Source organism: Anomaloglossus baeobatrachus, chromosome 2 (assembly GCF_048569485.1).
Source record: "Anomaloglossus baeobatrachus isolate aAnoBae1 chromosome 2, aAnoBae1.hap1, whole genome shotgun sequence".
In the NCBI taxonomy this organism is placed as follows: domain Eukaryota; kingdom Metazoa; phylum Chordata; class Amphibia; order Anura; family Aromobatidae; genus Anomaloglossus; species Anomaloglossus baeobatrachus.
In genome coordinates, this window is record NC_134354.1 from 440,798,820 (window position 1) to 440,825,799 (window position 26,980).

General features: G+C 43.1%; 1 protein-coding gene across 2 annotated transcripts in view; it reads right to left on the reverse strand.

Annotated features, from left to right (window-relative positions):
* LOC142291618 (ras GTPase-activating protein 4-like) overlaps positions 1–26,980 on the reverse strand; it is a 352,484-nt gene that overhangs the window by 19,787 nt on the left and 305,717 nt on the right. For both annotated transcript variants that reach the window (XM_075336273.1, XM_075336274.1), the window contains exons 13-15: positions 14,086–14,278; positions 9,526–9,663; positions 7,788–7,932 (exon numbers count right to left, since the gene is read on the reverse strand). In XM_075336273.1, the coding sequence (XP_075192388.1) occupies positions 7,788–7,932; positions 9,526–9,663; positions 14,086–14,278 (476 nt within the window). The remainder of the gene's footprint in view (positions 1–7,787; positions 7,933–9,525; positions 9,664–14,085; positions 14,279–26,980) is intronic.

Consider the following 26,980-nt stretch of genomic DNA (forward strand, 5'->3'; position numbering starts at 1 on the left):
GAGAACAGCTCCCACCCCCACCTCTGAGGCGTCCACCTCAACAACAAACGGCGCCTCGAGGTCAGACTGTACCAGGACTGGGGCGGACATGAACCGGTCCTTTAACTCAAGAAAGGCCTGGACAGCCGTTTGCGACCAGTTCTGCAGATCCGTTCCTTTCCGTGTAAGGTCAGTCAATGGCTTGGCAATTCGAGAAAACCCCTTAATGAACCTTCGATAATAATTAGCGAAACCCAAAAAGCATTGTAGCACCTTGATATCCCTGGGTTGCACCAAATCCATGATAGCCTGCACCTTTCCTAGGTCCATTTTAAACCCATCACGAGAAAGGAGTAACCCAAGAAAGGCTATTTCCTGAACAGAGAAAACACATTTTTCAAGCTTGGCAAACAGATAGTTATCATGTAATCTCTGTAATACTGAGTGAACATGCATAATATGCGTATCTCTATCGGCAGAATAAATCAAAATGTCATCGAGATAGATGACCACAAAACGACCAAGAAAATCAGAGAAGATATCGTTGATGAAATTTTGAAACACCGCAGGGGTATTTGTTAGACCAAAAGGCATCACCAAATTCTCGAATAACCCCTCTGACGTCAGAAAGGCCGTTTTCCACTCATCCCCTTCTCTAATACGGATAAGATTATAGGCCCCCCTGAGATCTAGTTTGGTAAACCACTGGGCTTCAGAGAGTTGGTTGTAGAGATCAGGGATGAGTGGAAGCGGATACGTGTTTTTCACAGTAATTTTGTTTAATTCTCGGAAATCGAGACATGGCCTTAATCCTCCGTCCTTCTTCTTTACAAAAAAGAACCCAGCAGCCACAGGGGAAGAAGAAGGACGGATATGCCCTTTACGTATACTATCAGATATGTATGATTTCATAGCAGCCCTTTCTGGACCAGAGAGGTGATATAAACGGGCCTTGGGCAATTTGGTATTGGGAAGTAAATCAATGTCACAGTCATATGGGCGATGAGGCGGCAAAACCTCGGCCTCTGTTTCCGAGAATACGTCTCCGTAGTCCCTCAGGTATTCCGGAAGACCCTCAGGACGTACGGAGAATACAGGTACAGATTGTAAACACCTTTTATGACAAGCAGGACTCCATTTGACTATGGTACGACACTCCCAATCAATAACGGGATTATGTAACCTTAACCATGGATACCCCAACACTAATCCAGCAGGGAGATTGGCCATTACAAAACAAGAAATAGTTTCAGAATGCAGAGACCCAATCACCAGAGTAAATTTTTCTGTAGCAAACCGAATGAGGTTTTGAGGCAGCGGTGTTTTATCAATTGCCAGGAGTTGAATGGGTCCTTCTAACCTCACTGTCCCTAACTCTAATCTTTGGACCAACTCAGAGTCAATGAAGTTCATAGCAGACCCACAGTCAACAAAGGCAGTAGCAGACCAGACCGACTCCTTGACCCGGAGGTCGACATTCAGAAGTATCTTATTGGAGGAGAGGAAAGGTACCTGATAGTCTGGGTAACCTCCTCGACCATTACCCAGACTTAGAAGTTTCCCGATGACAGTTCAGCGGAGGGGCAAGCCGGGCAGTCTTTCCTCCAGTGTCCATGGTGTCCACAATAGAAGCACAGCTTGAGATTCCGGCGTCTTCTCCTCTCCTTCTCATCTGGACTGATGGCTCCAACTTCCATCTGTTCCATAGCCGGCAAAGAAGGTGCCCTAGGTAGAGGGGGCAGAATCTCATGCATGGTTCCCCTTCTTTCCCGTAATCTGCGGTCCATACGAACTGCCTCCGTCATCGCATCATCCAAGGTGCTGGGAGGAGGGTGAAGAGCCAAAGCGTCTTTCAGAGAGTCCGAAAGACCTCTCCGGAATTGGCACCTGAGTGCAGAATCATTCCATCGTACCTCAGTGGACCACTGCCGAAACTCAGAACAATAAAGCTCAGCAGTGTAGTTTCCCTGAGTGAGACACATGATCCTGTCCTCAGCCACCCGTACACGGTCTGGTTCGTCATATATAACCCCGAGGGAGTCAAAGAAGAGGTCAACCGAATGCCGTTCCGGGGCCGAAGGGGGTAGGGAAGACGCCCAGGTCTGGGGACCCCCTCTAAGTAACGACATGATGATCCCCACCCGCTGGGTCTCATTCCCCGAGGACCAAGGCCGGAGAGTGAAAAGAAGCCTGCAACTTTCCCTAAATGTCCGAAATAGGTTTTTCTCCCCCGAGAATTTATTGGGGAGCATCACCGTGGGTTCGGGGGAGGTCAGTTGGACATCAGTGGGACTATGCTGTCCTACGGTTTGTGAGGTAACTGCCACTGAGGTGGCCCTCGCAGAAGCAGAAACCTCACTCTGCAGCATATTGTGTGAAGCTACCAGGGTGCGATGCTCTGCAGCCAAATCCTGCACCAGCTGCATAAGGTTGGATACTTGCTTGCACAAAGTACTGATTGGATCCATTACAGTTTGTTATCCTGTTGAATCCCACTACCAAGAATTAAATGGCTTTTTTTTTTTTCCCCTATGGAGATAAAGCCTATTGGGGCCGGCTATACTGTAATCCTGACACCAGGGGGAGACAGAGCTCTGCAGCAGACGACACTACACAGAGCAATGAGAACCAGGAAGGAAATGCACAGTGTTCTCATGCACTGCCTAATCAGCACAACTGAGAGGCAGAACTGCAGGGTTTGTGAGGAATAGTCAGACAGGCTGGGTCAAACACCGTACGGGCAGAAGCAGGACCGGAGGGGCAAGCAGAAGCGAAGTCAAAGTCAGGCTAAGGTCAGTACCGGAGGAAGCAACCGAGTGGGGAATAGGAGGGGGGACACAGGACAGGAGGGACGACCAGGGGACAGAACACAGACAAGGGCACGGGGGCACAGGAACAGACATATCAGGATATCACTCACAGGACCAGCAATCACAGGCAAAGCAGAGCTAAGCTTATAGCCGGCGCTGGTTCACTGGAAGTGTCAGCTTTTAAGGCATGCAGGGGCCGGAAGTGAGGCCCAAGAGAAGGCTCCGCCCCCTAGCCATGTGGATAGGGAGGCGAATCATGACAGGAAGTCAATGGGGAACTTGAGCATTTTTCCAGAAGACCATAACAGGAGGGCTGTGGAGGCAAAACAATTGCTGAAATGGATGGAAAAAATACTTAAATGGAATGGGAACAGCATGGGGAAGATCCCTGGACACATCTCTGACTCCCAGGCCACTGCTGGGAACTAAATACATATTTTTTTTAAAAAACGACGTGGGGTCTGCCCGCCCCATTATTGATAACTAGCCAAGATAATATCAGTCTCCAGCTGTCTGCTTTATCAGGCTGAGGAAATCCATGGATATTGGCCCCTTCCCAGCCTAAAAATATCAGCCCACAGCTGTCCCAAAATTGGCGCATCACATTAGATTCGTCGATTCTGGTGCTTTGCCCGGCTCTTTCTGATTGCCCTTGGTGCGGTGGCAATTTTGGTAATATTTTTGGGGGGTTGATTTCAGCTGTCTAATGTCATCTGGCATCAAGCCCAAGCATTAGTAATTGAGAGGCGTCTATCAGACAATACTAACAGAGTAAGTGAAAAGAAAAAAGTCACAAAAAATAGTTTATTTGAAAAAATACTCCCCAACTTTTTCGCTGGTTCAACAATTTATTATAAAAAAAGTTCCGTCGTAGTCCAGGATCCACAAATGCAGCTACGGCAACTGAATAGCAGCAAAGTACAGCTATTCACAGGCGCCATATAGTGACTACAATGCTCATCAACATTGCAGAGTGTCACTGAGTGCAGTGTTGAGTGGGTGGCTCTGATAAGAGTTGTCTCACTACCCGGCGCCTGTGAATAGCTGTACTTTACGGCTATACACAGACGCTGACACTGCATTCGTTATTCGTGGACTATGATGAGGCATTGTCGAAACAATTTTGATAAGTTGGTGAATGAGGGATAGTGTGGCAGAATCTTGATTCAAATAAACTATTTTTTCCTGTGTGTGTCATTTTACTTATCGGGTTAGTAATGGTGGTGTCTGATAGACGTCTCTCTATTACTAACCCCTGGGTTTGATGCCATCTGCCATTACATATCAACCCCCAAAAATTCTACCCCAACTGCCACCTCTCCAGGGCAGTCAGGAAGAGCCAAGGCAAAGTTCCAGAATTAGGGCATCTAATGAATGCGCACATTTTGGGGTGGCTACGGGCTAGTATTTTTAGGCTGGGAAGGGGCCAAAATCCATGGACCTTTCCAGCCTGATATCAGCACACAGCTGTCTGCTTTACCTTTGCTAGTTATCAAAAGCAGGGGGAACCCCATGCCATTTTTTAAAATTATTAATTTATTAGGATAAGCAAGGTTAAACCCCGGCTCTTCCCAATTGCCCTGGTGCAGTGGCAATTGGGGTTATATTTTTGGGGGTTGATGTCAGCTCTGAGCTCTGTAATGTCCACCGAATCTGACCTAGTCCACAACCTGAACCTTAGAGACATAAAAATAGAGCGGTAAAGAAATAAAAACAAGAGACTGTCCCTCATCAACAGAGCAGAAAAGAAGCTGCCACTCTGTTGACAAAGCCACTGTATCGTTGGCAGCAGCAGTCTGTGAATACTCTGGGCCAACAAAGAATGGCGCTAGGCACAACAGGCACGTAGGTAAAATCTTCCTGCCAATTATTGCTTAGGCACACTTTTTTTTTAAACTACCCCAGATATACCCTTTAAAATGACAGGATTATGAATACGCAGCTATGGAATTTCCAACTCTGCAGGTACGTTATCCAATACATAACAGGAGATGGACTCAGAGTGAAGAGTCCCAATCGGAGTGTGAATTCCACTGCTGGACAAGGTTCTGGAGTAAGGGCCTCCTGTTAATGCCAACAATTTAAATTGGTCCTTCCAATCTAAGTGTACCGTCTCACTAAACAACGTACCAGAGATTCCGACCACAATACGACCTGGTCAGGATCGCCGGTGCGTCACTACATGGTCGCTGGTGAGCTGTCAATCAGGCAGATCTCACCAGCGACCAGCCACCAGCCATCAGCAACTCGTGTAACGATGCTGCGCTTGGTAACCAGGGTAAATATCGAGTAACTAAGCAAAGCGGTTTGCTTGGTTACTTGATATTTACCCTGGTTACCATCGTACACCGCTTACAGGCTTCCAGTGCTGGCTCCCTGTATACGTAGCTAGGGTACACATCGGGTTACTAAGCAAAGCGCTTTGTTTAGTTACCCGATATTTACCCTGGCTACGTGTGCAGGGAGCCAGCGCTAAGCGGTGTATGCTGGTAACCTGGGTAAATATCGGGTAACCAAGCAAAGCGCTTTGCTTAGTTACCCAATATTTACCCTGGTTACCAGCGTACACTGCTTACACAGAGTTGGTGCTCGTTGGTCTCCCGCCGTCAAACACGCCAATGTGTGCTGCACAGCGGGAGACCAACAAGCAAAAAATGAACCAGAACAGTGTATAACGATCAGCGATTTCACAGCAGGGGCCAGGTCGCTGCTTAGTGTCACACACAGCGAGATCGCTGATGAGGTCACTGGTACGTTACAAAACCTGTGACTCAGCAGCGATCTCGCTAGTGATCTCGCTATGTGAGAAGTACCCCTAATTGTTCCTAATCCTAGTCCAAAAGCAGTCCTGAAACAATGAAGTTTTCTGCAAACCCACAGTCAATTAAAGCGAATGCTGACAATGACTGATTTTGAAAAAGCAGTTCCATGTTCAGCAGTACTTTATCTGAGGAGTAAAAAGATAACTGGAAGTCTAGGTAACCTTCTCGACAAATCCCAATGACTTGCTTGCTTGAGGGCATGCCAAGCAGTTCTTAAGGAAATGTCCAGTGCAACCACAACAGAGGCAGAGTGTGAGATCAGGTCAACGTCTGTTCTCAACGGCCTGTGAGCTGGCTGTTCCTACCTCCAAAGTTTTCGCCTCAGGTAAGTGGATTGACTCGTTAAAAATGACCAAAACCTCCTGTCATTTATCATGTCTCTCCAGAATTCTTCGAACAATATGAATAGTTTGAGTTATGGCCTCCCCAAGGAACAAAGTGGAGTATGTAAAGCCAGAGCGTCCTTAACAGTATGTAAATGGCCTGTGTGGAACTGGCAGCTGAGAGGTGCATCATTCCACAGGAGTTCAGAGGAGCATTGCTGAAAATCGGAACTACAGTCCTCAGCAGTGCGACCCCTCTGCATCAGGTTCATGATCTTTGCCTGTGCCCCCTTGACCCTATAATAGATCATCCCTAAAGCATCAAAAAATGTGTTAACAGAAGACCAGTTTGGGGCTAGTGGAGACAAAGAAAATGCCCAAGTATGATTGCCCCTTGCAATAGGGACATGATTATTCCCAACCACTGGGACTCATTCCCTGAAGTCCGGAGTCGCCAGGTAAAAACTAGTTTATAGCTCTCCCTTAAAACTCTAAACTGGTCTTGCTCTCCTCTGTTCGTACCTCATGCTGCTGTCCGATTACATAGCAAAAACCTATTAACAAATTCCTTTTAAGGATGGATTCACCATGTATGTCAAATAGCAAGTAGCAGGATTGTGAATGGCTATGCAGCCATCAGGGTATATAGGGATATATTTACTCCGATGGCAATGAAATACATATTCATCTTCTATAAAATCATAGCAAAACCCTCACAAAAAAAGAAATTGCACAGGACTAAAGTGAGCGAGTCCATGTAAGTTCAGTTCGGAAGGATCAGCTGAACTTTCAGTTTGGGACCTGGACTTGACCTGAACCCCAATGGAAATCACTGATTGGGCAGTTTCGGTCTTCAAACACATGAAGCCAGCCATAAACAGATCAATTCCGGGGGTGGGTGGGCAAGGTTTTTCCTTTTGTTTTTTTTTGGGCGCATACTACATCTGATCACATTGTTGCTACCGCCAGTGTAAGTCATTCAAGCGCTGCAAGCGGCTCACATTGGGCTGAGCATCAAGTGTACCCGAGCTCAGTGAGTGGAGGGTGCAATACTTCCACTGAGATACTACTGCTGGGATGGATCCAGTGCCATGTGGGCATACCCGAGGATGAAACAAACTTTATGTCATTAATATTTCTGCATAGCCGAAAGAAAGCTCATGTTTCATTGCTGGAAAGTGATTTAAGTGTGCTTTAATAAAGTGGCTGGACTGTTTAAATAGAAAGCTGTTCCTGTGTGCCTCAATCTAGCAGCCAAACGAGTATCCCCTATCACATTCAGTGAGCGCAGCCTAACAGTGTTTTGTTACTGCATTTAACTGCTTCAGGGTTTGGCAATACCAAAGCCACTTCAGAAAAAAGACAGCTAGCTGTTTGAAACTATCATGACTGCAAAACATAATTGGAATAGTGTACATGTAGTGACTTTAAGGCCATGTGCACACGTTGAGTATTTGGTGAGTTTGTTACCTCAGTATTTGTAAGGCCATGTGCACACGCTGAGTATTTGGTGAGTTTGTTACCTCAGTATTTGTAAGGCCATGTACACACGTTCAGTATTTGGTGAGTTTGTTACCTCAGTATTTGTAAGACCATGTGCACACGCTGAGTATTTGGTGAGTTTTTTACCTCAGTATTTGTATCCAAAACCAGGAGTGGAACAATCAGAGGAAAAGTATAATAGACACACGAGCACCACTTCTGTATTATTCACCCACTCCTGGTTTTGACTTTCAAATACTGAGGTAGAAACCTCACCAAATACTCAACGTGTGCACATGGCCTAACAGTGACAACCAAGCACTGATAGGATTCTGGATAAGTAAAATGAGATGTTGTGTTCTTCTTGCTACCTTCCTTCTCCTCTATATTTATAAGTTTGGTGATGAATTCCTTCAGCTGAGAAACTCCTTGTTGGATGGTTGGCTGCAGTGGAGCCATCCAGGACTCCTTAGCTCTGCTTGCTGGAGCATCCATATTACCAACATTCTGTACAGCCTATAAGAGAAAGTATAAGATCATTAAGAAGTAGAAAATGTGGAAGAAAAAAACTGATTTTATGTTTTTATGAAGACTTATAGAGAGTATTACCAAAAAATGTAAACAGAGACAGCAAAAAAATTGAATATTTTATATAGTCATTACACACAGAGTGATCTATTTCAAGGGTTTATATTTATGTTAAGGTTGATGATTATGGCTTACAGCCAATGAAAACCCCAAAGTCATTATCTCTGAAAATTAGAATAATTAACACAAAACACCTTCAAAGGCTTCCAAAGCATTTAAAATGGTCCCTTAGTCTACTTCAGTAGGCTACACAATCATGGGGAAAACTGCTGACTTGACAGATGTCTAGAAGGCATTCATTGACACACTCCACAAGGAGGGTAATCCACAAAAGGTCATTGCTAAAGAAGCTGGCTGTTCACAGAGTGCTGTATCAAAGCATATTAATGGAAAGTTGAGTGGAAGGAAAAAGTGTGGTAGAAAAAGGTGCACAAGCAACTGGGATAACCGCAGCCTTAAAAGATTGTTAAAAAAAGGCCATTCAAAAATTTGGAAATTCCCAAGGAGTGGACTGCTGCTGAAGTCAGTGCTTCAATTTTAGAGCACTTCATGCTTCTCTCTGCCGACAAGCTTTTGGAGATGGCAATTTAATTTTCCAGCAGGACTTGGCACCTGTCCACACTGCCAAAAGTACCAATACCTGATTTAATAACCACAATATCACTGTGCTTGATTGGCCAGCAAACTCGCCTGACCTAAACCCCATAGAGAATCTATGGTTTATTGTTAAGAGGAAGATGAGAGACACCAGATCCAACAATGCAGACGAGCTGAAGGCTGCTATTAAAGCAACTTGGGCTTCCATAACACCTCAGCAGTGTCACGGGCTGATCACCTCCATGCCACACCGCATTGATGCAGTAATTCATGCAAAAGGAGTCCCGACCAAGTATTGAGTGTATTTACTGAACAGACTTTCAGTAGGTCAACATATATAATATTCTAATTTTCTGAGATAATGACTTTGCGTTTTCAGTGACTGTAAGCCATAATCGTCAACTCTAACAGAAATAAAAACTTGAAATAGATCACTCTGTTTGTAATGACTCCATATAAAATACAGTATGTGTTTCCCTTTTTGTATTGAATTACTGAAATAAATTAACTTTTTGATGATATTCTAATTTATTGAGAAGCACTTGTGTATGCAGGTAGCCCCATAGGCCAATCTTTCCTCATCATTTGTATATAATACATTCTATAATTTTATATCAGGAATAGGTAACAATGCTAGAACATACTACTCTTGGGATGTGAACCCAATAGTTTGCATTTCTGGTGAGCTATTAGCACTTTTCATAGACTTTAGTGCTTTTAATTGAGCCAATGTTTCCAATCCTACTATTTTTTACAAGATTTTGAATTAACGATTTATAAATGCAAAAAAAACCCCCAAAAAACAAACAAAATAGAAAAAAAAGGTTAAGATACATGTTAGGTGGCAAAACAACTGCAATGAAATCTGTGTTGGACCTTTCCATTTTGCTCTTTGCAAACCACACATACATAAAGCTTTGTCACCTTGGCTAAGAGAAGTAGTGTCCGACTTGTGCGAGCATCAGCATGTTTTTCTCTGAGATGGAAAAGCTTAGGTGACATTATTGCGGGGGAGAAAAACCGAAGACACAAGAAACTTGTCACTGCAATGAACTTCACATTCTGAAAAACAAAGACGGAATAGAGGTTAGTAGCGCGACGGCTGGTATTTGCTTAAAGAACTCATTGGAAATATTCAGTATGTATAAATCACAGAAAAAATACTCCTAAAAATTTTTTCGTTAAACTTTTATTGAATATCAATATATTGAAAAAAGGCTTATATCGCTCCACCAGTCAACGTTACTAATGATGATACATCAATTTTTTAACATTCATTGCAGAAACATTTTTAATACACAATTACTATCATCCAGATCCAATAATTAACCATGCATTGAAAAAGAGACTTATATAAAATGTAAATTTATAGATAGATTTGGCATACAGTGCCTACAAGTAGTATTCAACCCCCTGCAGATTTAGCAGGTTTGATAAGATGCAAATAAGTTAGAGCCTGCAAACTTCAAACAAGAGCAGGATTTATTAACAGATGCATAAATCTTACAAACCAGCAAGTTATGTTGCTCAGTTAAATTTTAATACATTTTCAACATAAAAGTGTGGGTCAATTATTATTCAACCCCTAGGGTTAATATTTTGTGGAATAACCCTTGTTTGCAATTACAGCTAATAATCGTCTTTTATAAGACCTGATCAGGCCGGCACAGGTCTCTGGAGTTATCTTGGCCCATTCCTCCATGCAGATCTTCTCCAAGTTATCTAGGTTCTTTGGGTGTCTCATGTGGACTTTAATCTTGAGCTCCTTCCACAAGTTTTCAATTGGGTTAAGGTCAGGAGACTGACTAGGCCACTGCAACACCTTGATTTTTTCCCTCTTGAACCAGGCCTTGATTTGCTTGGCTGTGTGCTTTGGGTCGTTGTCTTGTTGGAAGATGAAATGACGACCCATCTTAAGATCCTTGAAGGAGGTTCTTGGCCAAAATCTCCAGGTAGGCCGTGCTATCCATCTTCCCATGGATGCGGACCAGATGGCCAGGCCCCTTGGCTGAGAAACAGCCCCACAGCATGATGCTGCCACCATCATGCTTGACTGTAGGGATGGTATTCTTGGGGTCGTATGCAGTGCCATCCAGTCTCCAAACGTCACGTGTGTGGTTGGCACCAAAGATCTCGATCTTGGTCTCATCAGACCAGAGAACCTTGAACCAGTCTGTCTCAGAGTCCTCCAAGTGATCATGAGCAAACTGTAGACGAGCCTTGACATGACGCTTTGAAAGTAAAGGTACCTTACGGGCTCGTCTGGAACGGAGACCATTGCGGTGGAGTACGTTACTTATGGTATTGACTGAAACCAATGTCCCCACTGCCATGAGATCTTCCCGGAGCTCCTTCCTTGTTGTCCTTGGGTTGGCCTTGACTCTTCGGACAAGCCTGGCCTCGGCACGGGTGGAAACTTTCAAAGGCTGTCCAGGCCGTGGAAGGCTAACAGTAGTTCCATAAGCCTTCCACTTCCGGATGATGCTCCCAACAGTGGAGACAGGTAGGCCCAACTCCTTGGAAAGGGTTTTGTACCCCTTGCCAGCCTTGTGACCCTCCACGATCTTGTCTCTGATGGCCTTGGAATGCTCCTTTGTCTTTCCCATGTTGACCAAGTATGAGTGCTGTTCACAAGTTTGGGGAGGGTCTTAATTAGTCAGAAAAAGCTGGAAAAAGAGACAATTAATCCAAACATGTGAAGCTCATTGTTCTTTGTGCCTGAAATACTTCTTAATACTTTAGGGGAACCAAACAGAATTCTGGTGGTTTGAGGGGTTGAATAATAAATGACCCTCTGAATAAACTTTTCACAATTTAAAAAAAAAAAAATAAAAAAAGAAACAGCATTCTTTTTTGCTGCAGTGCATTTCACACTTCCAGGCTGATCTACAGTCCAAATGTCACAATGCCAAGTTAATTCCGAATGTGTAAAATTGCTAAATCTGCAGGGGGTTGAATACTACTTGTAGGCACTGTATATCTCTCAAATACAGAAACTTGAACTATATGTATTATTGGTAGGACAGTGTAAGAAAATATAATTCTAGAGTACTGTAGTAGGATAAAATAAACATACAGTATTCTTTTTATGTCAAAAAAAGCGTAAACAAATTAGCCCCAAGAAATATTACCCAACGCGTTTCGCCTCCTTGGGTGGAGGTTCATCAGGGGTATAATTATTACATATGTTCCATAGTGTATCACACGTTGTAATCTATCAGATTAGATTCTCATTCCTCAAATAAAGATATTTTTACAATGTAATAGAATTCATCAGTGGGACCTCTTTTCCATTCATAAATATAGCCTCACTCTGATGAAATATTTCACAACAGAGGGCTCTCAGCCCATAACAGGTCAGCGAACCCTTCAATGGTTAATCAGTTGTTTTTATAAATCCATTCAGGAAAAACATTCCTGTGACTGCATGTTTCATCAGAAGTAAGCCTGCTTCTTATATTGATAAGAAGAGACAAAAGGGGGATGGAGGGTTTAAATAACCACAGAAGTCCCCTTCTGCTGATTGTAAGGATGTAAGGCTGTGGATGAAAGTCCTCCTCTCCTGTCAGTAATCAGGCATGGTCTGGTCTAGAATCTAATCTGATAGATTACAACGTGTGATACACTATGGAACATATGTAATATTTATACCCCTGATGAACCTCCACCCAAGGAGGCGAAACGCGTTGGTTAATATTTCTTGGGGCTAATCTGTGTATGCTTTTTTTGACATAAAAAGAATACTGTATGTTTATTTTATCCTACTACAGTACTCTAGAATTATATTTTCTTACACTGTCCTACCAATAATACATATAGTTCAAGTTTCTGTATTTGAGAGATATATGCCAAATCTATCTATAAATTTACATTTTATATAAGTCTCTTTTTCAATGCATGGTTAATTATTGGATCTGGATGATAATAATTGTGTATTAAAAATGTTTCTGCAATGAATGTAAAAAAATTGATGTATCATCATTTGTAAAGTTGACTGGTGGAGCGATATAAGCCTTTCCCACCATTTGCTTGGATATAGTGCTGGCTGGTCCACTAGACTGTATTTTTTTACTGTACTTTAGACCCTTAGGGTATTTTATATTTTTCTGAACACCCCCCCCCTCACTTCATTTTTCAATATATTGATATTCAATAAAAGTTTAACGAAAAAAATTTTAGGAGTATTTTTTCTGTGATTTATAATTTTGGGTTACTCCCCTTTGATCTTTTTTCTGTGATTTGAAATATTCAGTATGCAACCGATCAATTTTATTTGTCTTAAAGGGAAGGTGTAAAAAAAAATTTTTTTTTTCAATAACTGAAAAAAATATAAAGTATTAATCTTTTAATGTTATGTTTTAATAATATTATTTGTTTTTAATTGAGAAAAATATATAAAAAAAAATTAGTTTGATACTTTCCACACTTAAACACTAGGGGGAGCAGCTGCTGAAATCCTACTGTAGAGCTACTGTAGAACTAGCTCACATTACAACTGCAGTAAAAGTGGGTGGAATCTGCTCTCCTGTGTGTGATGTCACAGCCCCCCCTCCCAATCTGGGTGTTTCCAAAAGGATAAGAGAGAATGAAGTTTAGGATCACAGTGCGGAGCCATTTTGTTGGTGGCCGCAAAGTTATCCTAATATGTCTAAAGTGTCACTAAGGCCAACTGCATAGTGCTCCACTGTATCCCGCGCCGCACGGTATCCCAATGCCCCACTGACTGTTTCCCAATTCCCCACTGACTGTTTCCCAATGTCCCACTGACTGATTCCCAATGCCCCACTGACTGTTTCCCAATGCCCCACTGACTGTTTCCCGATGCCCCACTGACTGTTTCCCGATGCCCCACTGACTGTATCTCGATGCCCCACTGACTGTATCCCAATGCCCACTTACTGTATCCCAATGCCCCAGTTGCTGTATCCCAATGCCCCAGTTGCTGTATCCCAATGCCCCACTGACTGTATCCCAATGCCCCACTTACTGTATCCCAATTACCCACTGACTGTATCCCAATGCCCCACTGGCTGTATGTCAATGCCTCACTGACTGTTTCCCAATGCCCCACTGACTGTTTCCCAATGCCCCACTGACTGTTTCCCAATGTCCTCTCCCCTCTGTACCAGTCTGTCTACTGTAACTTATATCTGTATTTTGTATGCAACCACTTTTAATGTACAGCACCATGGAATCAATGGTGCTCTATAAAAAAATATTATTAATAATAATCTTTTGAGTTCAGCTCTTGTTTAGTGTATTTTACTAAAAGCAGGGAACTGACATTAGTGATATAACACACTGGTGGTGAAACAAAAAAACAAACAAAAAAACATAGGTGTGGTGCTCTAAATCCACTTAACAAACAAAGATGTAACTCTAGAGATACTAGTAAAATCAAAGCAACACCCCAAAAGTAACAGATGACCCTCGAGACCAGTGTTCAGTGTGTAATAATTCAGAATTAATGCATCTTATACAAACCATGTCTTTATTTTCTGGAAACCGTTCTTCTACCCTCTTGTACAGTTGCCGAAATGTGGCCCGTATGGTTACAGGACAGATCTTCACTGACTTGGCTATTGCTATTAGGAGTTCAGTAAGGTAAGACTGAAGATGCTGAGCACTCTGAAGAATTATTTCACTCTCCGTCTGGATCCGGTGTAAACCTGAGCACCTGAGAGAGAAATACATAGCATCAGTAATGCCCAACTAGAAATAAAAGTGAAGTATTTTGACCCAATCAATTATTTCAGATCTAAAGCTTATATTCATCAATGTAATTAATATGAGTAACGTGTCTTGTGGGTCACACCAGTTAATATAGAAGAGAACAATGGAAGCAATGCTTCACTTGGATTCTTGTTAAGGCAATGATTTGTGCTTACCAACCTGACTTGGGACTTGCACCATCAATTAGGAGACACATATCTCATTCACACATCTCATTCCTGTTAGTAAAACAGATGGGTGTCTCTGGTGGCTCACAACTCAAGTCATGTATGCAGTTCTTGAGAGGGTGGAACATTGACTAAACACGCATTCACACGTCAGCTTATCTCATATGAATTTTTTTCAATGTATTTCATGGGTAACACTTGTACATATGATAGTCTATGTGATAGTTTGTATGTTTATTGTTCCCTAGGACCGAGTGATCTGCACAAAAACATGAACACTTGTCTGTTATTGATTTAAGTAAGCCAAAGCAAGTCTATGATTGAGTGAAAAAAAAAACATAGGACAGAACTCAGATGCCATGCATGTGCTGTTCATGGAGTGTTTTATGCATTCAAGAAAAATCACTGACGTCTGAATGAGCCCTTACAGAAACAGATATCTCCACCACTGCTGGCATGTTTGCAGAGATGCTGGCAGTCCACCGGCAAAAAAGGACAATATTTCAAATAGTAAGAAAGAAAATAGGTATATCAGCTAAAAAATATCTTGTAATTGATTATAATCCATTAAAAATTGATCATCACTGCAGGACAAAGATACATATTAACACATTTCGACTTCAGAGTCTTAAATAAACGTAACATACTATATCACGTTGTTCAATCGTTTAAAAACAACTAGACCCTCCCCTTAACAGTAGAACTACTGAGGTAGTCATTTTGACTACTTTGCACCATGTATTTCTATATAGGTGTCACGAGTCCAGTAGTTCTAGTGTTAATGACGTAATTCAAATAACATATAAGAAATAACACAGGAACATAGGACAATACAATTCAATCATTTAAACCAAGCTGTATTCTGGTGTTTACAGAGAACCTGTCAGGTGCAATATGCAGCCAGAACCACGAGCAGTTCTGGGTGTATATTGCTAATCCCTGCCTAACCATTCCTGTATCTAGAAGCATAGATAAAGAGATCTTTAGAAAAAGTATTTCTACAGATCTTTTATCATATGCTAATGACCGCAGGGACTAGTCCCCTGGGCGTTACTTCACCCAACTAGTCTGCCCTTTTAGCATGGTAGCACACCCACAGGGGTGTTCTAACATGCAATTCAATGCAGCAACACAGCGGTGAGGTGTGTACCTGCTGCCGCTGTCTGACCTCACTGATTTCGGGACACATATACACGGCTTCATACTGTGCAGGCCCCTGTGGGTGTGCTACCATGCTAAGAAGGCGGACTAGTTGAGGGAAGTAACACTTTTGCGATTAGGCCCTGCACTCATTAACATATTATAAAGAATCCGCTTGACTAAATTAATTCAATAAAGCATCACTTTCATTTTTAAAAAATAGGAGAGTTTAAAAACATGGATACTGGATCCGATCTATGCGTTTCGAGCAACCTATGATCTTAATTATGACTAAATTTTGATTAATAGCATATGTTGCTCGAAACGCGTTTTTAACTTCTATTTTTGAAATGTTGGAATAAAAGTGATGTTTTATTGAATTAGTTTAGTCAAACAGATGCTGCTATTTCCTTACTATTCTTTATGGACTCATACTACTCAGGATTCAAGCCGGATGTCAAATGGAATACTCTCTACACTGCTGAGCGGATGTGAATTTTTCCCTTTTCAGGTACAACCTACATATATAAGATCGCTTTGTATGCATACCACCGCATAAATAACATGGGTGGTATCACAATTAATAAATTAATTAATTGTACATAGTTTTGATTTCTTGAAGGGCAAGAGCAATCTGCCCAGATTCTAATTCTTTTTCTGAACAATGTAATATTATAAAACACAGACTTCATCATTGGGGTTATGTTAAAAATCGTATTCAGTAAAAATTCATAATACTGCCACCATGTTGTTGGATGACCACATAATGTAAGGAAGTTGACTGGGTGCTGTTGTGTTCCTTCTGTTGAAGACACCAATCAGATTATTGTATTGTCGTATAGTGTAATGTGAATTATGTCCTGTGTCTTTTGAACATAACAGATTCTGTGAACTGTGATGATAATGTGGATTGTATTGTAATGTAAGGTGTAATGTACAAGGTTATATGTGGTAATGTAATGTATAGCACTTGTATAGGAAGTTACCAGACTAGGGTAAGTAATAGTTCAGCATTGGGACTTGCCCAAAATGGGTGGTGTTTGTTGATTGGGCAAGAGACAATTCCTTCTAGAGAGTTAGTGAAGATCCAATCTGCAATAGTTATGGACAGACAGTCGGAAAGTCGTGAAGGTCACATACATTGAGTGGCTTGTGGCAGCAAAAGAAGAAAGGAGACTGGAGATGAGAGTGTGATCCATTATTGTTGACAGAGAAACGGAAAGAGAACATAGTTGAGACTAGAGACTGACCCTCGAATGGAACTGCCCCAAGAATAGGAGATGCAACAACTCTAGTGGCCAGGGACCTAACCATCAATATAAAGGGTTAATACTAACTGGTGTGTGAATGAAGTGGGAGATTGCCCTAAATACACAGTGCCTCTCAGCGATAGGCTGAGATACACTTCCTTGGAGTGATGTGCTGGCCCTTTAATAGAGAGGTAGCAGTGCGCATACTACTTAGGAGTTCTCCTGGTGATGCTGTAATGAGCGCACAGACACCAGGAGGCAGAGGAGGAGAGGCAGAAACGCCGGGCGGCATGGAGGGACCTGGCCGCGGCAGTGAGTGACAGTGCACGTATCTGCAACAGAGTAAAGAGCGCAGGGATGTAGCATTACAGCGACGATTCTGGGAACCTACTGGCTGCTATTTTTAGGCTGGGGGCCCAATAAGCATTGGTCTCTCCGGCCTAAGAATACCAGCCCCCAGCTGTCAGGTTTTATCATGGCTGGCTACCATAATTTGGGGTGGGTGGGGGGAACCGCACATTGCTTTTTTTTTTAAATTATTTATTTAAATAATGAACAAAAAAAAAAAAAGCCACATGCAGTTCTTATGAGGCGAGCCTAGGCTAAATATTTTACTTATTCATTTTTATACCATGATAGACACATGTAGCATCTGTGATTGGAAGCAATCAGCTGACACTCAGGGTGTGGGTGTCTGACTTCAACCAATCACAAACACCGGTGGGCGGGGAAAGCAGTGCATATGCATGAAGGCTCATGCGCGGCCCCGGAAATGAATGAGTGACTGCGGGAGCAGTTACAGCCATGCCGAAGCCTTGGTAAGTATAGCGTGCTTGCTCCTATCCCCCTTCTATCACCATTTTTAATTGCCGAATTCTGGTAGACTGATATGGAGACTGGCATCTGGCCAGATACTTGTGAGCAATCCCAGGCCGGAACCAATTTTTTTTTTTTTAATCCGGTTAGGTCCGCCGGTCCTGGGTATCTGCAAGTCCGCCATTACTAGTCATCACCAACAAGGCATTTGTATGAAACATTTTAAGTAAGCATGTTCAACATTTTTTTTCTGTGTCATTTCTCATTATTACAGATAACTTTACGGACATCTAAGGTTTGATTTATTTGCCTGTGTGGATTGTAAGGGTTGTTACCAACATCTAGTGAGACATTCAAGTCAATAGCACCTTTACAGATATATTTACTTAGAAAATTGGTGGCGTGTTCATTACTTTTATCTTCTGTATAGATTGCAGCTCTTGTCCCGGGATGAGAACTCTGCCCTTAAGTGGCTGCACTTCCTATTAGTCACCATCTTGGGATGGGCTATCCACTAGAATCTTAGAAAGGGCTATTATAAGTTAGAAGTAAATTCAGTGTCTTTTCCATATAAGCTACATGCAACTTTACAACATAATGTACAAGTATCTAATAAAGCAAAACCTTTTACAGGAAACTGAAGTAAATAAAGCATTGCCAGACCAGACTATTACATTTCCTAATAAAAGATGCTTTAGCAACATAACACAATTTACATGAAGGCAGCTACAGGTTAAGACTATGAAAACCCTCAGCTACGAGACTTGCTTAGTAATTTACTGGCAGCCTTAATAAGCTTTTGCTATTAGTCCAAGACCTTCAAGAAATATACGGTACTTCCTTTTCCTCTCTAATTGATATTTTCCAAACAGTCAGCGGAAGGTGAAACATGAAAACTGTCGTCAATGGTTAATGTTTACACAGACGTTTAAGTACTAAGACTCATGGATACCAGAAATATATATTCATGGCACAAAGTGTTGGCACCCTTGAAAATGTTGCAAAAAATTAAGTATTTCTCCCCAAAAATTATTGCAATAGCACATATTTTATTATACATATGTTTATTTCCTTTGTCTATATTGCAACAAGATGAAAAAAACTGAGAAAAAAACAAATTGGACATAAATTTACACAAAACTAAAAATGGGCCAGACAAGCCCACATTTCCCTAATGTAATCTTCCCCTAATCTAATCAGCCAACATGTGCAGCTAACAGGCATCACCCACACTTGTTACCTATTTAAATCTTGCTGTCAATCTCAGACAACGGGGTATAACGCACTCCGGTGGGGAGCGCACCATTCCCTGCAGCCATCAGATGTCCTGTGACATGATCACGAGGCACTGATGGGTTGTCATGTCAATACACATATTTGGTATCACTGGGTTCAGAAATACCTAATCTATCAAAATATAAAATAAATTAATCTGAGCGGTAAAGGGCGTAACGATAAAAAAAAATAAAAAATCAAAATTCCAGAATTACGTTTTTTTTGGGTTGCCACAACATTGCTGTTCAATGCAATAAGAGGCAATCAAAACACTGCATCTACCCAAAAATGGTATAATTAAAAACGTCAGCTCAAGATGCAAAAATAAGCCATCACTGAGCCCAGATCCTGAAATATGAGAATGCTACAGGTCTCGGAAAATGGCGTCAAAAGCGCAATTCTGTACTGACCTGGGGAATCATATTGCCTGGTCAGTTTTACCATATAGTGAACATTGTAAATTACAAAAAAACATTAGTGGAATTGTTCTTTGTTTTGCAATTTCATTGCAGTTGGATTTTATTTCCTGTGTTCTACTACAATATGGGGCAGAATGAATGGTGTCATTCAGAAGTACAACTTGTCCCACAAAAAACAAGCCCTTATATGGCTATGTTGAAGGAAAAATAAAAAAAGTTATTGCTCTTGGAAGAAGAGGAGAAAAAAATGAAAACGAAAAACGGAAAATTGCTGAGCATTAAGATCTCTCCGCAGGTGATCAATGGGATTTAGATCCAGACTCATTGCTGCCACTGCAGAATTCTCCAGCACTTTGTTTCTATCCATTTCAGGGTGCTTCTTGAAGAAGTATGTTTGGGGTCATTGTCCTGCTGGAAGACCCAGCTTTCTGACCCAAAATCCTTTGGTAATTTTTATATTCTATGATGCCTTGCACACAGTCAAGACACCCAGTGCCAGAGGCAGCAAAGAACCCTAAAACAAATTTAACCCACCACCATATGACTGTAGGTACTGTGTTCTTTTCTTGGTAGGCTTCATTCTGTTTTTGGTAAATAATAGAATGATGTGCCTTGCCAATAAGCTCTATCTTGGTCTCATCTGTCCACAAGATGCTTCCTAGAAGGATTTTGGCTTACTCACACTCATTTTGTCAAACTGCAGTCTAGCTTTTTTATGTGTCTGTGTCAGCAGTGGGGTCCTCCTGGGTCTCATGGCATAGGAGTTTAATTTCAAATGTCAATGGATAGTTCGTGCTGACATTGATGCACCCTGAACCTGAAGGACATCTTAAATTTCTTTTAAACTTGATTGGGGCTGCTTATTCACTATCTGGACTATCCTGCATTGCAACCTTTCATCAATTTTTCTCTACTGTCCACGTTCAGGAAGGTGCCATGGGTTGTAAATTTCTCAATTATGTTGCACACTGTGGACAAAAGAACATCAAGATCTCTGAAAATTTACACGTAACCTTAAGTTTGTTGATATTTTTCAACAATTTTAAGACAGTTCTCTTCACCTCTTTCTGTTCTCCATGCTTACTGTGGCACACAGTCACAAATTGCAAAGATTAAGTCAACTTCTCCTCTTTTCATCTGGTTTCATGTGTGATTTTCATATTGTCCACACGTTATCTGACACAGGTGAGTTTGAACAAGCACCACATGCTTGAAACAAAGCTGTTTACCCACAATTTTGAAAAGGTGCCGACATTTTTGTCCGGTCCATTTTTGGGGTTTTGTGTGAAATTATTTCCAAATTTCCTCTGTTGTTTTTTTTTCTGTTGTTCTAATACACACAAAGGAAATAAACATGTGTATGACAAAACATGTGTAATTGCAATAATTTTCTGGGAGAAATACTTCACTTTCTGGAAAAATGTCAAGGGTGCCAACACTTTTGGTCATGCCTGTATATTGCATTAAAGCCATGCTGTAAAATACAATATCCTGTGGAGGCATACGTGCATATGTGACGCCCTGGCAAAATCAGGTAGTCACAGATGACTGTACCCCCCACCAAGGGTGCAGGAATCGCTTCCTCCTTGGGATTACACACACACACACCCACATGGTGCATATGAGCAGCCGCCCCTCCCCCCCAGTTAGGAGCTGAAAAGAGCAGCAGGGGAGGAGTTCAGTCAGTCGGAGGAGAGCAGCAGAGCAGTCAGGAGTGTGTCTCCTGGGCTGCAGAGAAAGTTGCACAGCGGTCAGAGGTTGGAGCCCCTGGACTGCAGGAACAGGTCAGGCACTAGGAGGGGACCCAAAGTGGACCGGGGCAGGGTAGTGGCCCGCCGGCATCGGGAACCCGGAATAGTGCAGGGAAGTGGACTTCCCCCCCCGTTCCAACCAGTGGAGCTAAGCAGACTACAAGGTGCAGTGCAACAAAAGAGGGCTCCTGCTCATTGCACCGTGTGTGGGACCAGCACACCCCTCCAAAAGGCTCCCGGTCACCGGCAAGTTGGTTTACAAAGTACTCTGTGTTTTATGACCACACACATCAGCCTAGCTTCATCCAACACCAAGACAACCGAACTGTCAGTTTCCTGCTCCCTGCAATCCCTGCCACCACCACAACTCCCAATTGGGCCCCGGGACTACACCTCCCCTACCCGTGGAGGGGATTCCACCTTGCTGCCCCACACCACCAGTCCCGGGCATGGTCCCCAGGGGCAGCGGCGGTGCCACCATCTCATCACTGCAACCCACGGGTGGCGTCACGGACAATCTCCCTTACCTAATCCCCTTTTTGCTGTGGAGCCTGGGATCACAGACCGAGTCACGCCACTGTGATACCTACAGAAGTGACCCCTTGGCCCGGATCTGAGTACCCCTTATCCCTGGGCGACACACATAAATACGTATGTATGTATATACAGATGTGCATATGTCCACCCAGCCCCCGCTCCCCCAGTCCCACTAACAGAAGCTCTATGGAACGCTCGCTCCGTCTGCAATAAACTTTCCTACATTCATGATCTTTTCATCACTAATAAACTTTCCTTCCTCGCCATGACAGAAACCTGGCTCACCCCTTCTGACACAGCCGCTCCTGCTGCACTTTCCAACTCTCTTACACCCCCGCCCCAGTAACAAGCATGGTGCAGGAGTTGGTTTGCTCCTGTCCGACCAATGCTCCTTTACACCAATTCCACTACCACCCTCTGTTACTCTTCCCTCTTTTGGGGTGCAGTCTGTACGCATCTACGCCCCCTCCAACCTTCAACTGGCGGTCATTTACCGCCCTCCAGGGTCAGCCACTGCCTTTTTTGATAATTTCACCACCTGGCTACTACACTTCCTTTCTACTGACATCCCCACCATCATCATGGGTGATTTCAACATCCCCATTGACACTTCCTACTCATCTGTCTCCAAACTTCTAACACTCACTTCCTCCTTCGGCCTCACCCAATGGTCTTCTTCTGCAGTTACTCACAAAGATGGCTACACACTGGACCTCACCTTCACTCGCCTCTGTTCCCTATCTAACCTCTCTAACTCACCTCTCCCCCTGTCTGACCACAACCTACTCATATTCTCTTCCCTCTCTTCTCCAAGAACGCAACGCCCCCTCCACAAACTTTCACACCCTTGCAGAAATATCAAACACCTTGATTTACATGCACTTTCTCAGTCCCTTCTCCCTCTCACAGACATTGCTTTTTTACACGATGCAGATGCTGCTGCTACTTTATACAACACTACAATTTCTACAGCTCTCGAATCAGCTGCCCCCCTCACACACACCAAAACCCGCACAATCAACAGGCAACCCTGGCACACGAGTCAGACTAAAGAACTGAGACGGGCTTCCAGAATTCCTGAGCGCATATGGAAGAGGTCTCATTCCACTGAGCACTTCATTGCATATAAAGAGTCCCTCACCACCTTCAAGTCCACACTCACTGCTGCAAAGCAAACCTACTTCTCATCCCTCATATCCTCTCTCTCTCACAACCCTAAACAGCTATTCAACACTTTCAATTCTCTCATCCGTCCTCCAGCACCGCCTCCCTCTCCTCTCATCTCAGCTAAAGACTTTGCCTCTTTCTTCAAGCAGAAGATTGACAACATCAGAGCAAGCGTTGGCCCACAATCACCACAGCCCCTCATCATAGCTACTCAGCCCTCTTCCTCCAAATCCAGCTTCTCCACCATGACAGAAGACAATCTTTTCACTCTACTCTCAAGATCACATCTAACCACCTGTGCACTTGACCCGCTCCCGTCGCACCTCATCCTCAACATCACCGCAGTCCTCAATCCAGCCCTAACCCATCTCTTCAACCTATCACTAACAAGTGGTGTATTCCCTTCATGCTTTAAACATGCCTCCATTACACCCATCCTCAAAAAGCCCTCCCTTGATCCATCCTCTGTGTCAAACTATTGCCCCATATCCCTTCTCCCCTATGCCTCAAAACTACTGGAACAGCATGTCCATCTTGAATTGTCCTCATACCTCTCCTCCTGCTCCCTCTTTGACTAGCTACAATCTGGCTTCCGACCGCATCGCTCTACTGAAACTGCCCTAACCAAAGTCACCACTGAACTACTAACCGCCAAAGCCAAGCAACACTACTCTGTCCTCCTCCTCCTGGACCTGTCCTCTGCCTCTGATACAGTAGACCACTCCCTCCTACTATAGATTCTCTCATCTCTGGGCATCACAGACTAGGCCCTATCTTGGATCTCCTCATACCTAACCGACCGAACTTTCAGCGTCTCCCATTCTCACACCACTTTCTCATCTCGCCCCCTATCTGTCGGTGTCCCCCAAGGTTCAGTTCTTGGACCCCTGCTGTTCTCCATCTACAACTTTGGCTTGGGACAGCTCATAGAGTCCCACGGCACTCAGTATCATCTCTATGCCGATGACACACAGATCTACCTCTCTGGACCTGACATTACCTCTCTACTAACCAAAATTCCATAATGTCTGTCTGCTATTTCATCCTTCTTCTCTGCGCGATTCCTAAAGCTTAACATGGACAAAACAGAATTCATTGTCTTTCCTCCTCCTCAATCAACTCCTCCAACAAGTATTTCCATCAAACTTGATGGTTGCTCACTCTCCCCAGTCTCACAATCTCGTTGCCTTGGAGTAACCCTTGACTCTGCTCTATCCTTTAAGCCACACATCCAAGTCCTCTTCAACTCATGCAGACTACAACTCAAAAATATCTCCCGGATCCGTGCTTTCCTTAACCAAGAATCAGCAAAAACATTAGTGCATGCCCTCATCATCTCCCGCCTCGACTACTGTAACCTCCTGCTCTCTGGTCTCCCTTCCAACACTCTTGCACGCCTCCAATCTATCCTAAACTCTGCGGCCTGCTTAATCCACCTCTCCCCTCGCTATTCCCCAGCCTCGCCACTCTGTCAATCCCTTCACTGGCTTCCCATCGCCCAACGACTCCAGTTCAAAACATTCACCATGACATACAAAGCCATCCACAACCTCTCTCCTTCTCACATCTGTGACTTAAGGGGGCTTTACACGCAACGACATCGCCAACGAGAGGTCGATGGGGTCACGGAATGCGTGACGCACATTCGGCCTTGTTACGACGTCGTTGCGTGTGAAACGTACGAACGACCGCTAACAATCAAAAATACTCACCATATCGTTGATCGCTGACACGTCGTTCTAATCTCAAATATCGTTGCTGCTGCAGGACGCAGGTTGTTCGTCATTCCTGCGGCAGCACACATCGCTATGTGTGACACCGCAGGAACAAGGAACAACATCGTACCTGCGGTCGCCAGCAATGAGGAAGGAGGTGGGCGGGATGTTTCGGCCGCTCATCTCCGCCCCTCCGCTTCTATTGGGCGGCCGCTTAGTGACGCCGCTGTGACACCGAACGAACTTCCCCCCTAGAAAGGAGGCGGTTTGCCGGCCACAGCAACGTCGCTAGGCAGGTAAGTATGTGTGACGGGGACTAATGATGTTGTGCGCTACGGGCAGCAATTTTCCCGTGACGCACAACCGACGGGGGAGGGTGCTTTCACCAGCGGCATCGCTAGCAATGTCGCTGTGTGTAAAGTGGCCTTTAGTCTCCGGATACCTACCAGCACGCAACCTCAGATCCTCACAAGATCTCCTTCTCTACTACTCTTCCCACAATCGCATACAAGATTTCTCCTGTGCCTCCCCCATACTTTGGAACACTCTACCTCCGCATATCAGACTCTCCCCTGGCGTAGAAAGCTTCAAGAGGAACCTGAAGACCCATCTCTTCCAACAAGCCCACAACCTACAATAACCCTCAGTCCAGTACACCACTGAGCAACCAGCTCTGTTATCACCTATTGTATCATCACCCATTCACTGTATACTGTGAGCCCTCATGGGCAGTGTCCTCTCTCCTCCTAAACCAGTCTGTTTTGTATTGTCAATGATTGTTGTACATATACCCTCTTTCCCTTGTAAAACGCCATGGAATAAATGTCTCTATAATAATAAATAAGAATAATAATAATACATATTATCACAACAGTATCTTCTCTTTCATACTGTATGCTGAGAAGAATAAACCTCAATGCAGGTATTGATATTAGAGAGTGAGTTTAGTATCATGAACCATATCTGTCTATATACTGACAGATTAATTAGGCTGGGCATATAGTGATGTTGTGATTAAGGATAAGTACACACGGTGAGTAAAACAGAGCAAATGGAATGCGCTAAAAAAAAAAATCGCATTCCACTCGGACCCATGCTATCTTATGGGCCCGTTCCCATGTGCAATTTTTTTTCTCTGCCCTAATCGGACCAAGAAAACAATTGCAGCATGCTGCGGGTGGAAGCCGATTCGTTTTCACTCGCACCCATTCAAGTCTATAGGTCAGAGAGAAACATCACACTGCACTCACATGACACCGAAGTGCAGTGCGATATACGCATCAGCTGACAATGGAGGAGATTGAGAGGTTAGTCCCTCCCTCACCTCCGCAGCTATGCTCTGATCGCAGGATCACATCACTGTATAATGACACTCGGCTTACACTTGCAACAATGTGGGAGCCGAGAGTCATTAGCATAACGCAACTGATGCTCTTGCATTGGATGCTAAATGCTCATGTGTCCTTAGCCTTGGCAGCATTATTGCAATGAGTTCTTCAAGAATGTTTTTGAAGTAAAAAAAAGGGAAAAACAGCCAGCACCAAAATTCTCAAGAATAAAAATTTTCTTTATTTCTTCATTTTAAAAAAAAAATTAGTGTGGAAAAGTGGAATAAAAAAACATGGCAGTACCCATACATGTTTCAGACCTCACAGGCTATGACTAAGGACCCTGTGAAGTCTGAATCATGTAAGGGTACTACCATGTTTTTTATTCCAATTTTGCACACTTTTTTTTTTTTTTAAAATGAAGAAATGAAGAACATTTTTATTCTTGAGAATTTAGGTGCTGGCTATATTTCCCTTTTTTCTTGCCATTGTCCGGATGTGATCTCCGTTTTCAGGCCGTGTATCAGTAGAGCTGTGGACAACTATGGGGTAGGCTGAATTCAATTTTTTTCACTCAATGTTTTTGAAGTGCTGTTGTAAAAAGTTCTTACCTATCTGACTTTCATATGCATGGCTGAAGCAACACCTTTTTTTGTACGCTGTTTTGATAATACATTTCTATCTGCAGCGTCATAGAAAACCACAGATAACACCGTTTCCTATTACAGAACAATAAGCCGATGGATGAGCTCTGTTGCAAAAACAAACAGTTCTATTGCATATCTGTCTGTACAGATCAATGATGGAGAAGTAATCCTCTATTTCCTAGCAGGTCAGAATGTACTTTCACAATATGAATCCCCGGAAGTCTTCATCATTTAAACACTGTCCAGAAATCACAAAAGTGGAAAACTCCCTTAAAAGGTTATCCCCATGTCCATAAATTGGTATACTTGGATAAGACTTTGAAAACAAAACAATTTAACAATTTACCGCAAAAACCTTTTCAAAAGTTTTTTTTTAGATATTAACACTTGTGTTTTGAATACTCATTGCCTTGGAGACCGACCACGAGCTGTTA